General features: G+C 39.4%; 1 protein-coding gene across 1 annotated transcript; it reads left to right on the forward strand.

The window, feature by feature from the left end:
- The first annotated feature begins 11,340 nt into the window (after positions 1-11,340).
- LOC126176496 (uncharacterized) lies at positions 11,341-12,177 on the forward strand. Its single transcript, XM_049923650.1, has one exon. The coding sequence runs from the start codon at positions 11,341-11,343 to the stop codon at positions 12,175-12,177; it is 837 nt and encodes a 278-aa protein (XP_049779607.1).
- The last annotated feature ends 3,440 nt before the right edge of the window (positions 12,178-15,617 follow it).

The following is a 15,617-nucleotide window of genomic DNA, read 5'->3' on the forward strand; positions in this document are numbered from 1 at the left end:
TTTGTCGGATATATAACAGACTTAAAGAATGTAGAGGAAGGTACTGCAGTTGTGCTAATGGGGAGAGCGGCCAAAAACAGACACTCTTGAACTCTGAAGAGATTAGATTGGAGTTTTTAAAGAGGAGAACGCTGTACAAAATGTGCAGGGGTTTCTGGAAGGATTGGAAGTGGTGACCGAACCTATCCAAGCTAGTCACGGCAAGTTCAACAGTGAAGGGGCAAAGTAGTTTTTTATGGGATGATGAGATGTGACTTCTAAAAAGCGAAGTAGACTATAATGTTCATGAGGTAAAATCGGATGTAGTACAGTGAAACTATAAAGGAGGGCGTTACAGTAGCTAAGAAGAAGAAGTGTTCTTACAAATGGATCTCATTCTTCCATGCAGCTTGGAAGATGATAACCATCTTTCCATTGAATCATGACCAGAATTAACAATTAGGGATTTGATAACTGAACAAGTTTTGTTAATCTACGAAATGGACAGAAATCTCTCTGTGTTTGGATCATCACAATCTCAATAGTCGTGGAATCAATTAAGAAGAAATGAAAGATGTTGATGAAAGAAGAGTGAAAAAATCATCAGTTCAATCACAATCAGAAACAGAACTGGATGGATTTTTCTGAAATGACCTAGATACTGACTAGGATTTGGTATGTAAAATTGAAGAATCGGACACAAATAAATGTAAACAGGTTTTAGTATCTGTTGACATGCGTGGACTAAAAATTCAGATTTTGATTGATACAAGGGCAGAATGATCTACTGAAAGATGTTAAAGGAATAAAAGAAAAAGAAAGGAATAAATTAGATCAGAAATAAAATCAGACGAATTTTTCTGAGATGACCTGTGGCATATACAAAAAGCAACAGGAAAGGCCATTTAGCCGTTTATAGCAAACAGGCCAATGATTACTCGGCGCATATCGCTAAACAGAAGACAAGTCTATCCAATAATGGGATGCAAATTACTTTGAAACAATGGAATGAGGAACTGTAGTGAATAATAATGGAGTCGAAGTAATTTGTATCTTAGTCTATTGTCTGGCCGGAGACCCCACAGAATGGTATACGAGTGAGCTAGGAAGACTTTGTTAGACATGCTGTCACATTAACCACAAGGTGTGGGGTAGTTGTGTAGGTGAATTTGAAAGAATAATGAATCTGATTACCCATGAATCTACTGGCTTCATACCAGAGGAAATTTTTATGGGCAGTACATCGAAAAGCCTGGTAGAAGACGAGATTATTGTTTTCGTTCATGGATTAACATTGAAGGATATGAGAGATGATGAGAAAGAAAGCAGAGGCGCAAATTCAGCGTTGTGATACTAAAGCATGATCTGAAAATTCCAGACTGGAGACCTCATGTTGTTAAAGTGCACGAAAAGTAGAGTAATACTGAGAACGAAATTTCAAAATTTAAATTTATATGTAATGGATCTTTTGAAGTAATTGGTGTTCTTCATGCTAATGCCTACTGTTTGGTCTATCCAAACTAAGGCAAACAATCTGGTATGTGTAATATAGTGGATATAAAATTGTACCAACCAAGAACTGATTAATTTCAAGAGTTACATAAATAGAGTGTGTATAGTCATTTTTCATAATTTGCCTTTTCGAGTTTCATTTCTTTGATCCAGGTGGTCATCATCATCTTTGTAAAATTTGTGAATAGAAGTTTTGCTTCACATGCAAGTTATGTCTTAAAGCCAAGAACAAATCAATTTGTATTCATAATTGCGACAATAAATGTGCACTATGTTTATGAATATTTAGATGAAAAAATTATACAGATAGACTTTGTGTATATAATTAATTTTTTTGGTTAACTTGGATGTGTCGTGTAAGTTATGGATACCATTGTAAATGAGTAATGTGGACAGTGTTGAGTAATGCACTGTGATAATTGATGATGGACTCCTCTGAAATTACTAGGGAGCTAAAGAATGAGAATGGAATGCAGATGGTCGATCTCACAATGCCTCCACACAAACAAACGATGAAACACTGCATGCCAAGATGGAGCATGTAACAGTGCTATCCTTTGACTGCCACTCTTGTGAAGATACTACATTACTGAACATGCGCCTAGGGTTCCCACATTTAACTGGACACGCTGAGATGGGGGTGCAGAAATGAAGAAAAAAATTTATTTAATATAATTACTTTTTATTCAGAACACAATTACATGGAATGTGTTGTGACAGAAGTTGTTGGTATACCATATTTTTTGGAAGATTTCACTTTTTTCAGCAAGTTTTTTTTCCCTACTATGTATACATAAAAATCCCTGCAAGTCAGCTTACAGTTAAACTGGCACTGTAAAATTGATTTCACCATCACTGGCAGCAGTCTATTTCTTTCATCAGTCCACTGTCCACCTCTGTAGAGCAGCGGTAGCATTACCGCCTGCCATTCAAGAGGGCCTGGGTTCGATTCCCGGCAGGAGACTGGGTGTTGTGTGTCCTTTATCATCGCTGTAGAGCAGCGGTAGCATTACCGCCTGCCATTCAAGAGGGCCTGGGTTCGATTCCCGGCAGGAGACTGGGTGTTGTGTGTCCTTTATCATCGTTTTCATCATCATTGACACGCAAGTCACCGGCATGGCATCGACTAAAAAGACTTGCAATGTGGCAGCCGAACCCTGAAGGGGATATCCCGGCCAATAAATGCCATATGATCATTTCATTTCATTTCATCAGTCTACTGGGCTGACATCAGCAAAATTACTCTTTCCACAGTGGCGTTGTGTCCAGGAATAGAAAACAAATACTTGCATAATTTTGGCAGTTGCATTCAGGATTTTCGGTTTCCTTAAGAAGGTAAATACACCTTTCTTCCAAGGATTGTTTAGACTTCCATTCAGATATATATATTCCTGAAAGAAATTGTCACCTGAAATCTTCTCACCATTTTTAGACAGATGTATAACGGTGTTTTCAATCTATCGCCCAATCTAGGATTTCAGATAGCGCTATCCAGTCAAATACTTGATATCTATTAAAAGAAATAGCCCAGTTCTCTAAATAATAAAATGCGAGTGTATAGAAAACCATTGTCTCTTCCTCAGATTTCAAAATCAAATTATTTATTTCTTTGTTACGATTCTAATTCCTTAATTTGTTCAAATTCATCTTGGTTTGCATGTCAATAAAATTGACGGTCTTGCTTTCATTCAGACATCTATGAGTGTCGATTGATAAATTTCTTATTTCAGTTTTCTTCTCCATGCATTTTACATTTTTTTTACAAAACAGAGGCAAATTTGACTGCAGAAACATGAAGTAAATTTCACTGATCAGATTACTGGAAAAATCTGAAATTATTTTAGGTGGACTTTCTTCAGCATCAGAAAACTGTTTTAATGGAGTCCAAAGCTTAAGGCTACGGCCACACTTGCATATTTTTAAGCTGTACAGTCAGCGTCGAAGAAGCCACAGTTACAGGCAGGCTGGAGGGGGCTGGTGGTGGCCACACACAATGTCTTTTTGTACCAAAGTCAGAGGACAAAGCTCATCCTCTAGGTTAGACACTGGTTGGATTGGCCAAGGCCCAGTTTCCATCATCAATTGACGCTGCTGACATTGCAGTCCCATGCAAACTCAGCAGAATCTTTGCAGTGTGTACAACACATACAGTATAGTGTAGGTAGTGAACTGTTAAATTACAGTTGTTTCGATGTGTGCAACGGACAAAGTGGAACTCCATATCGAACATTATATTTGAAGTTCCAGCTCGACTTCTTTTATATGACATTCAAAATGTGGATTATAAAAAAAGACAAAAAAGAAGAGATGGTAGGTAAGCTGTGCTATCCAGTTTTGTTGGTGAAGGTTGGGAGAAGATGGACAAAGAAGAGAAAGAAGCCTTAGGTAAGTGTAGTAAATACATTAAATTGTACATTACTGGCCATTAAAATTGCTTCACCATGAAGATGACGTGCTACAGGCGCGAAATTTAACCGACAGGAAGAAGATGCTGTGATATGCAAATGATTAGCTTTTCAGAGCATTCACACAAGGTTGGCGCGGGCCGCGACACCTACAACGTGCTGACATGAGGAAAGTTTGCAATCGATTTCTCATACACAAACAGCAGCTGACCGGCGTTGCCTGGTGAAACGTTTTTGTGGTGCCTCGTGTAACGAGGAGAAATGCGTACCATCACGTTTCTGACTTTCGTAAAGGTAGGATTGTAGCCTATCGCAATTGCAGTTTATCATATCGCGACATTGCTGCTCGCGTTGGTCGAGATTCAATGACTGTTAGCAGAATATGGAATCGGTGAGCTCAGGAGGGTAATACGGAACGCCGTGTTGGATCCCAATGGCCTCGTATCACTAGCAGTTGAGATGACAGGCATCTTATCCGTATGGCTGTAACGGATTGAGCAGCCACGTCTCGATCCCTGAGTCAACAGACGGGGACGTTGCAAGACGACAACCATCTGCACGAACAGTTCGATGACGTCTGCAGCAGCATGGACTATCAGCTCAAAGACCATGGCTGCGGTTACCCTTGACGCTGCATCACAGACAGGAGCGTCTGCGATTATGTACTCAACGACGAATCTGGGTGTGCGAATAACAAAACGCCATTTTTTCGGATGAATCTAGGTTCTGTTTACAGCATCATGATGGTAGCATCCGTGTTTGGTGACATCGCGGTGAACACACATTGGAAACGTGTATTCGTCATCGCCAAACTAGCGTATCACCCAGCGTGACGGTATGGGATGCCATTGGTTACATGTCTCGGTCACCTCTTGTTTGCATTGGCGGCACGTTACATTTCAGATGTGTTACGACCCGTGGCTCTACCCTTCATTTGATCCCTGCGAAACTTACATTTCAGCAGGATAATGCACGACCGCATGTTGCAGGTTCTGTATGGGCCTTTCTGGATACAGAAAATGTTCGACTGCTGCCCCGGCCAGCACATTCTCCAGATCTCTCACCAACTGAAAACGTCTGCTCAATGTTGGCCGAGCAACTGGCTCGTCACAATACGCCAGTCACTACTCTTGATGAACTGTGGTATCGTGTTGCAGCGGCGTGGGCAGCTGTACCTGTGCATGCCATCCAAGCTCCGTTTGAGTCAATGCCCAGGTGTATCAAGGCCGTTATTATGGCCAGAGGTGGTTGTTCTGGGTACTGTTTTGTCAGGATCTATGTACCCAAATCGCGCGAAAATGTGATCACATGTCAGTTCTAGTATAATGTATTTGTCCAATGAATACCTGTTTATCATCTGCATTTCTTCTTGGTGTAGCAATTTTAATGGCCAGTAGTGTATTTATATATAAAGATCAAAAATAGATGAAACTTAATATTTAAATTTTATGAGTAATATCAGGTAAATTATATTTGTTACATTAAGTAACTACAATAAGTCACAATATACGTGCTTTACTAACTTATAGAATGTTTGAGGTGTCGTGTTACGCTAGCAGTCTTCTTTTACTCAGCAACGTTTGCATATCGGTTTTACCAGTGTACAGAACGTGTGGTAGAACAGAAATATTCTGGAGACTGATCTCTTGTGTGCTCATTTCATGGTCCCTCTTGTTACCTGGGATGGAATGCTGTCTAAAGGACACGATAACGTGTCCGCAAATTTGTATCCATTGTTTTCCCTCACAAAGTTGTGCCGTACACAACTGGGCTTAACAATGATGTCAACACTTATCGATACTGATGCCAATCGGATGGTGGAATATCTGCTATTTGTTGGCTAAAATATCAAATGCACATTCTTTGCACTATCTATCTGAAGCTGTAATTTGTGTCAGCTACTGTCATTTAAACTATTGAAAAATACTTCTTGTAGTTAAAGTATTCACTACTCAATCCTCATGTATCAATCACTTTAATATGCTTACTGTCAATACATCCCACAGACAATGAGCTTTTTTTCAAACTGTAAACTCTTGTTTTACCAACCTTCAACAGTTAATTGTTTCATATATTGGCCTTGCATTGTTTCCCAGTTTGCTGAGCATGAATATTTATAATGGCATAAAAGTAGAGCAAATGTCTATATTCAATTTTTGTTTAAAAAAAGGAGAAGGATCCGCAAAAAAGTAGAAGAACAGTAAGGATTACTAACACAAAAGTTTGAAAAATCAGGATGGAAAAAGTGAAAGTGGAGATCCAACACAAACCAGAAAATATTACGTTTATCACAAACTTCGTTTCTCCAATCTTCATGTGAAGAAAGACGGTGAGTATTGCGTATTTATAATGTTAGTGAATTGCACAGCCTTTATGAAATGAATAATTTGAATTGAAAATTATTGTCAGAATGAATAAGTTATAGCATTGTTACATGCAGATAAGGGAATAAGAATCTTTCTTAAATAATCTATCTAAAAATTCAGTAGACAGTTGGCTAACATCCAAGGATCATGATAATGACTTGCTTGACTATGCCCGTCAATTTTTGTTGTCTTGGTAATGGTTATCATAGTAACATGGTGGTGGTTGGGGGTACAATATCTACCCCCCCCCCCCCCACAAAACGTTAAAAAAAGGAGAAGTGATCTTACAGTCGAGTTCTGTGCTTTCCTAGTTCACTCGATGTGAATGACGGATGGGATGGTATATTATGCCTATGTTGTATTCCATTACAAGTCTACTTTATTACAGAATCCATCTGTTGAAATCCCCCCCCCCCCTCCCAAAAAAAGTCAAATCCTGGTAAAATACACTGGTGTCCAACATTAAAGCAACAAACTGCTATTTCCCTGTGTTGTGTCTAATTCACAGTATAATCATACAAAATGTCAACAGATGCATGGAGAGTCGTGTTCTTTAAGGAAGGTGTAATTCTGGTCAATGGACAACCACGTCAACGATGATGTCAGGGCACCTATCAAATGGGGTAGAGTTTGCCGGGTAGTCCCACATCCATAATCACTGTGTATACAGTGACAGATGATGCAGTATGGCACAAAGAAAACGCCTACAGACTGTCTGTGGTGGAGGGCCACAAGAAGAATGGAAGCAGGACAGTCAGAAACTGATGTGGCCTGAAAGCTTAATGTGAATCATTCTGTTGTTTCTTGGATATGGCAACAATTTATAGAGGCAGAAACAGTATCCTGAAGACCAGGGCATGGCCGCCCATGTGTGATATCAAAAGGAGAGGACTGTTATATGGCCATAAAGATGCAACAGTCCTGCCTTAGTACTGCGCAGCAACTGACATCTGACGTCGCAGTATCCACTGAACGTTTTATATCGAGACAAACGGTGCACAGAATGCTTCAGCAGAGTAGACTTTATTGTCAGACACCTTCTGTATGTGTACCTCTGACACATCATCACAGAAGGGAACGTCTAGAGTGGAGTCATCAACAAGCCATCTGGGCAGTCAAACAGTGGTCAACGTTCTTTTCGCAGATGAGTTTCGATTTAGTCTGGGGAGTGATTCTTGAAGCATTCGCGTTTGGCGGGAATTGGAACACGATTTTGGAATACAAACATCGTGGAAAGAGACCGACATCGAGGAGGAGCGTTAATGGTGGGGGCAGGGATTATGTTGACCACTCAAACGCCTCTTCATGAAATTGTATGGGTCAATCGGCAAGGTTTAACTGCTGTCAGGTATCGCTATGAGATCTTGGGATCTCATATGCAGTTGTTGCGAGATGATGTGGGCCCAGACTTCGTAATGATGGACGATAATGCTCAACCTCATAGAGCATGGGTGGTTGATGTTTTCTCGGAAACGGAAGATACTGCGCGCATGGTGTGGCCTGCTCGCTCTCCTGATATGAATCCCATAGAACACATCTGGGATGCACTAGGTAGATAGGTTGTATCACGTCAGGACCCACCAACCACTCTCCAAGACTTGCGAGCAACTCTGTAGGATACTAATGACATAACACAGCATGCACTGCCGATGTTAGGTCTGTATTGCAGCCAGATGTGGTAACACCCCATGCTGAGCATGTTAACCTGTTTTCAGAATCTGTGTGCAAATCCGTTATGTTGGAAAAAACAAAGAACATTTTTGCCTAACGTTAAGCATGTTGCAGTTGTTTACATACTGTGTTCTTCACATTGTTTCTACTTTACTATCACCTGTTTACACCGTCTTGTGGCAAAGTAAATGCAACCTTGCAACATTTCAATTTGTTGCTTCAATTTTGGACACCAGTGTATATATAAAATTTTACTGTGAACAATCACAGTTTCCATTTTTACCACAGTACCTCTGGGAATATGGCTGTTCGTCTTACACAAAGCACACAAGACACCGAAAGCAACACTGCACAAGAAGAAATAAACACGCTGACACCTTCAGTACAACATACTACATCCAAAGCCTCTTCCTGTGGTCACAAAGGGAGAAAGAAAGTCCGTTTCCGAACAAACTGAAACAGGGCAAGTTTGACAAATGTTTGTTGGGCGTTCTGCAAACGAGTTTGCAACAACTACAGGTGAAGAATCCTAGAGCTGATAATCCAGATAAAATGTTCTTGTTTTCGCAAATGCCTCTAATTAAGAACTTTAGCCCAGCTGACAAGATTGATTTTCAATTGAAATATTTACAATTGGTTCAGTCCTAGACACAACCACAGCCATCCGGAATTACATCTGTGTGTGACTGATAATAATCTAATTCCACAAGCAGCACATCTACAATGGATTTTGAGGAAGAATCAGAAGAATCAATTCCGTCCCTTTTTCTTTCGTAAACAAATAATATAATAAGTAATAACACTTCACTTACCTCAGAGAAATTGGCAGATTTTTTTTCAGCGCTTACACAGTCACGAAATCATGTTTTTCTTCCACAAACAGTGCTCAATACATTAGATAGGAGAGTTTCGTATGACTTAATAGACAACCTGTGGTACTCAAAAAACTTTTCAGGGTTATTTTAAGTCTGTGGTGTAGTAGATTGAATTTTCTTCTCTCTGGTCTTTCCTCAAAAATTGAATGAATCCAAAAACTTTCTTGTTTACACTGTCTCTGTCAAAACAGCAACAATACAGCACATATTATTGTTGAAAATCATTTACTTAATGCATTCGTTTCTATACTTCAATGCTTTGATGTCACTCAGACAGGTCTGAAACGCTACTAAGCCAAACATGGCAACATTCACGTCTTTGGACACTCTGCATTGAAAGAAGTTACTATATACGCAGCCACCATCAGGCGATTTTTGATACCGCTTCATTTGACATTGAGCGTCCAGCATCGAAAAACGCAAATGCGGCCTTAGCCTAAGAATTCTCTCAACTGCGGGCATCAACAACAGCCATCTTGTTTTTGAGTGAGATAGAAGTCATCAGATGATTGATATCAACGTATAAGCAGAACTCTTTCAGCATCTCTGTCCTTACCATGTATATTGAAAAATAATTAAATATTTTCATGACGACTGTTTCAACGTCAACAGTTAAAACTCCAGCAGTGCTCAATATAGTATTGTGGGGAATATGAGAAGGCATCCAGTTCCTTCTACATGTTTTCTCAGTTTTTTTTAATTTGGTGAAAACATTCCGCTGGCCACATCGATAAGCCCCCTGAAGTTGATACTGGTATTGCCTCCACAAAAAGTGATTAATTTATCGAATGGAATTCAATGGTGTCTTAAAGGGTCTACACAAAACTTTGTATTTGTCTCCGATGTTTCGTTATTCAGTGAATCAAACTTTAGCACCTTCTGTTGGATCCTGTCAGTTTCAGTACAGTATTGAACAACTAAAGGAAACATCTTTTCAGCCTTGCTGTTTGATGTGTGAGTGCCTGTACCGTAAAATGGAACTTTTTGCAATTGTTTTACCATTCGGGCACGGAGTGTGGTGCGAGAATATCTTTTAAGAAATTGCTATAGCTTTGTTCTTCCTTTAGGCAGCATTGCGGCGACTTTAGAGGCGGGATACATTGTGACATTCAGTTTTGTGGTACGGTTAAGACAAGTGAAGGATTGAGGGTGCTTGACAACTTTATAAGCTGTTGTTAGTTTTGCAGCAGCAACGAGCAGTTCTTCCTGGGTATCTTCTTTAATCATGAATGTAGAAATAGGCTTTGATGTTGACGCTACCGCGAGTATATTTGAATGATTCTTCGTGGAAATATGATGCCTCACATCTGCCTTACCTCAGTGAATTACTGAGATGTAACAGCCGCACATCCCACGCAACACTTTCTGATCCATATGCTCTTTCTTGACAAAAGACCACTCTTTTGTGTAGTCGTCCGAAAAGCGACACTTTCTCTTTCCATCCTTAGGCATTTTTTGTAAGCTAAGTTTATTAGATTGTAGACACTCGACAATAACACTTTCGTCATCGTAGTAGGGGAGAGCTGGGCAATGCCGTAAAGTGGGGTAATACCGTACACCGCTTTATCCAGTTTCCCAGAGAGCGCAAAGAGCGCTGCATGGTGCTGCCACATAACGGAAGTAACTATAATCAGATAGATAGATAGTCAGATACAGAGAGATGTATATCGTTCAATGGCGCAGACATCTTCGACAATCGATTTCAACTGATTTCGACTGTTTTCTTATAAAATCTGAAGATAATAAGTCTGGAGGTGAGCGAAATATGTTAATAGCAACAATATTTAAAGTAGCTCTATTTAATTACGTATTTCTTGATCTTCTTTTAAACATAAAATGTTAGACGTTAAATTTAGTGATTGTTGCGTTAGAATTTACAATGGCTAGTCATGTTGCCTCGGGGCAATATCGTGCCCGTGGTGAACGGTATTGCACCATATGGTAATTTCTTTTGGTATTTTCGTGAACTATATATTTAGAAGTGTGTGTGTATGTGTGTCATCTTACAAGTTTTCTTTCTTTTTGTTAATCACAGATGGTGAGAAACAGAGCCAGAACCACAGAAAGGCGCAAAAAGTGGACGGGACATGAAATGAATTGCACACTCCACTATGTTATGGAAAATGCAAAGCCACAGAAAGTAGCTACAAGAATGTACGGAATACCTCTTTCTACTTTAAGAGATAGGCTAAAAACAGGAGATTGCTCTAAAATGATCTGGGAAGAAAAAAACCTATGTTTTCCAAAGAACAGAAAGATGACATAGGTAAGCATGTTCTTTTGCTAGCAGAGACATTTTATGGAATATAGTCGGTAGAGTTGAGGAGATTAGTTTATGAATATGCCGAGGCAAATAATATTGAGCATAATTTTAATAAAATATCAAAAAGAACTGGACAGGATTGGCTCTCTGGGTATCTTAGAAGAAATCCATCAGTCAGCATTCGCAAACCTGAGGCTACTAGTCTCAATCGGATATCAGCTTCTAATTCAAGTGAAGTTAAGCATTTTTTCTCGAATCTTACCACTGGGATGGATGTCCATAAGTTCGATGCCTTCAGAATTTACAATTTTGATGAGACAGGAATATCAATGGTTCAGAAGCCAGGAAAAATTTTAGCACCCAAAGGAGCTAAACACGTTGGCTCAGCAACAAGCTGGGAGCATGGGAAAAATATTACAGTGTGTTGTGCAGTGAGTGCCAGTGGGGTATATGTGCCTCTAATGTTTATTTTTCCAAGGCTTAGGATGACGCCGGCCCTACAGAAGGGAGGACCACCAAATTCAATATACGAAAGTAACAAGAATGGTTGGATGACTGAGGAGCTTTTCCCAAAGTGGCTGAAACATTTTGCTAACTTTACCAAAGCCTCTAAGGACCACACCATTCTCTTGATCAATCACACTAGCCATGTCTCTCTAGAAGCCTACAACTTTTGTAAAGACAATGGAATAGTAGTGGTAACACTGCCGCCTCACTGCTCACACAGGCTACAACCTTTGGATGTGGCCTTTTTCAGTAGCCTAAAGGCTGCATTTAATCAAGAATGTGACAGTTTTATGAGGTCTAATCCCCACCAGAAGAAAACTCCTTACGACATTTGTCCTATCTTTAGCAAAGCCTTCATGAGGATTGCTAACATTGAGAAGGGTATCTCTGGCTTTAGCAAAACAGGAATTTTCCCTCTAAATCCTTCCACATTTAATGACGAAGATTTAATGCGTGTGCACCCAGACAAAAAAATAGGCCTAGCTTTACCCATTGTTGGTGATTTCAGCGCTAATAATGATGAAAGTAGTGACACAGTTGTGCTCTGTTCTTCAAAGACAGCGACTGGTGTCCCTGATGATAGAGACAAAGCCTTTTGACTACACGTTCAGTGTGAAGTTGGGCTACAATTCAAAGATATTTCTCCCTTACCAGGACCTCTTAAACTGAAGAAAACTGTCGGACATCATTCCTCAATTTTTACTTTGACTCCTAACAAAGCTAGTTTACAAAAATCAGCAGAGAGGTAAAAAGCAAAATTAATAAATAGAGAAAGAAAATCAGTGCTAAAGGCTAAGGGAAAAAGCAAGTTCAGAAAGTTAGTTTCAAAGATAAGATCTCATAAATTTGAAACAAAGAAATGTGGATGGAATCTTTCTTTTGATTCTTCATCGGATGATGATTTGGACCTACCATTGCACAAACTTTGTAGTGACAATGAGATGGATGACGTTGACCGTTTCAGAGAAACTAGTGTTAGGCCTACGAGCAAGAATGCAACTTTTAGGGACGATGACTCTGTTTGCATGCTTTGCGGAGAGTTTAGGAAAAACAGGGAGCTGTGATTTCTATGTGTGATTTGCAGTGGATGGCTTCATTCAGAGTGTAATGCATGTGACACAGCTGAAAGCTATATTTGCGACTACTGCCATTAAACAGGGGATAAATGTGTTCAGAGACAAGTTGACACCATAATCCAATAGTTTTGTTTTACCAGTGAAAGGATTTTCTATCTTTAGAAACTTTAATAAGTTGTAAAATTTATATTTTTCAATTCTAAATAAATTCTGAATTTCGAATTTCTTAATTTGATTTAATTTTACAGAGTTTTTATCATTTTATGTGCTATGCTGTATCATAAGATATATTGCGCGGTATTACCCCACCACTCGGGGTAATACCGTGCAACATAACACTTTTGTAAAATAGCTGTAGGAACGTAAATCGATTTAATACAGCAAATATGAAGCCATAAACGTGTGGGACATTGGTTTCTTGCCCAAAAAAAGGTGTTCAGCATTTCAATTGAGTTCGAAAAATACAAAATATTTGAAAAATGGCTTACGTGCACGGTATTTCCCCGCTCTCCCCTACACGTCAGTACAAACTTCACGTCCTGTATACCTGCAGAAAACACTTCAAACATTACTAACTTGCACACATTGTTGATATCATTTCGAAATGATCATCTTACCAGATCACTATTCAAATGGGAACTGCCCGATTATTCCATGTAGCACTGTTTAAATAGTTCCAGACCTTTACTACTGGAGGCATTTTTCCCGCAAGGTGGTGCTGTATCTAGGTGTGTGCGTCGTCAATATAGGATACACAACATGCAGCGACATCTGTGAGACGACCTTGTCAACAGAAACTTGTTGAGGTAAGTAAAATTGAGGCTGCATTTACATGTTGTGCCAACAGGTGGCATTACTTAAATACTTGAGCCAAGCTCGTAACAGCATTTTGCAAAATCGGACAAAATTGGGTCTTGTCGGGATGTCGGAACAAGGAGGTCCATAACAGTGATGGTCCCAGTATATTGAGACAGAAAGCAATCCTACACGTGCCAGTGGTGCGCAATATTTAATTTTCAGCAACGTAGATGATACTTATTTATGCAACTTTCAGTGATATAAACAATTTATCAAAGGCACATTCTAAAAATGGGGTTTGTTAAAAATAAACTTCTAAGGAAAATAAACTTTTGTTATGAGATTAGTATTAAGTTGATGTACATATGGTAAACATACTGAAAAATTTGTTGTAAATCATGTTGTTCTTTACATCTTCTTGTTATGCTGTAAACAAAATTATATGTAACACATGTTTGCTTTTGTAATACTGACGGAAAATGTGATTAGCGTAGCAGTCAATTGCAAACCCAATGATCCTTTTTGCAGAAGTGTAATTTATGTTTTTCAGTGTATGTAATGTTCCATTGAGTTGATTTGAAAAATAGTGGCACCGAGTTGTTGTGGTATTGGTGTAGCTATGTCATGAAAGGCTTTGTGCACATCTGCATTATCCTTCTCTATTGTTTTCTCTCTCCATCTTTCTGTCTCTGTCCTTTTGAGAATAGACTCATAGAATGTGGGGAAAATTAGTACTGAGCTCACTAGGCACATGTGGCTCTATAGTACAGATGTGCTATTTAAAATTTTGCCCATTATTTTTATCATAGATATGATGTACTTGTTTTATTTTGTAAATCTTTAGATACTATGTGTTAATTAGAAATATGATATGTGCTGTAACCCAATTTATTTTGTGTTATGATGTATTTATTCTGAGTTAATGCCATTTGGGAAAGATGGCAGAGAGTAAACAGTTGTGTAGGAGCGCTGTCTTTGGAAGTGAATGTGACTTCTAGAACAGTAGAACAGGAGCAGACACAAGCTCAGGGCATTACTGTTGCCCACGGAGTGGGAAACTGCCCCTAAAAGGTGGAGGAATCAGCAATGATCAACTACATGAGAAGGCAGAAGGCAATGGAAACCACTGCATTAAAGACGCACAATGTGTGTCCACAGGACATGTGGCCGGTAATTGATTTGTCATGTTGATCTCTCCACTGGCAAAAGATTCCAGCGTATCCCCCATTCAAATCTGGGAGGGGACTGTGAAGGGGAAGGTGATCATGTCAAAAAGATTGAATAACCAAAGAGAAGATAATGTTTACAAGTCAGGGAATGGAATGTCAGAAGTTTGAATGTGGTGGGACAGCTAGGAAATCTGAAAAGGGAAGTGCTATGGCTCAATCTACATGTAGTGGAGGTCTGTGAAGTGAAATAGGAAGACAAGGATTTCTGGTCAAACAGGTATAGGGGGAGTAGGATTCATTACGAGTACAAAGGTAGGGCAGAGTGAGTTATATGAAGAGTTCAGTGACAGTGTTGTTTTCATCAGAACTGACAGCACACCACCACCACCACCAACAACAACAACAACAATAGTTCAGGTATATATGCCAACATTGCAAGCAGAGAATGAACAGATAGAGAAAGTATGTGGGGTTATTGAGTGGGTAATTCAGTATGTGAAGGGAGATGAAAACCTAATATTCAGGAGGGGGGGGGGGGGGGGGATTTGCAATGTGTTTGTAGTGAAGTGAGCAGAAGAAATGGTTATGGGTGATATGGGCTTGGTAGTATGAATGAGATAGGAGAAAGACTAATCGAGTTCTTCTATAAATATCAGCTACTAATAGTGAATACTCTGTTCAAGAATCACAAGAGGAGGAGCTACACTTGGAAAACGCCAGCAGATTCAGGAAGATCATGGTCAGGCAGAGATTCTCAAATCAGACACTGGATTGTAAAGTGTAGCCAGGACGATATAAAGACTCAGATCACAATTTAGTAATGATGAATAGTAGGCTGAAGTTTAAGTGGTTAGTCAGAAGGAACCAATATGCAAAGAAGTACTAAGGAATGAAGAAGTACACTTGAAGTTCTCAGGGGCTGTAGACTGATAGCTTAGTAAACAGTTCAGTTGAAGAGGAATGGGCATCTCTAGAAAGGTCAATCAGAGAAGTAAA

This window comes from Schistocerca cancellata, chromosome 3 (genome assembly GCF_023864275.1).
Source record: "Schistocerca cancellata isolate TAMUIC-IGC-003103 chromosome 3, iqSchCanc2.1, whole genome shotgun sequence".
Taxonomy (NCBI): domain Eukaryota; kingdom Metazoa; phylum Arthropoda; class Insecta; order Orthoptera; family Acrididae; genus Schistocerca; species Schistocerca cancellata.

Coding starts and splice junctions, on each gene's coding strand:
- LOC126176496 (XM_049923650.1), top strand. CDS start 11,341: ATGGATGTCCATAAGTTCGATGCCTTCAGAATTTACAATTTTGATGAG.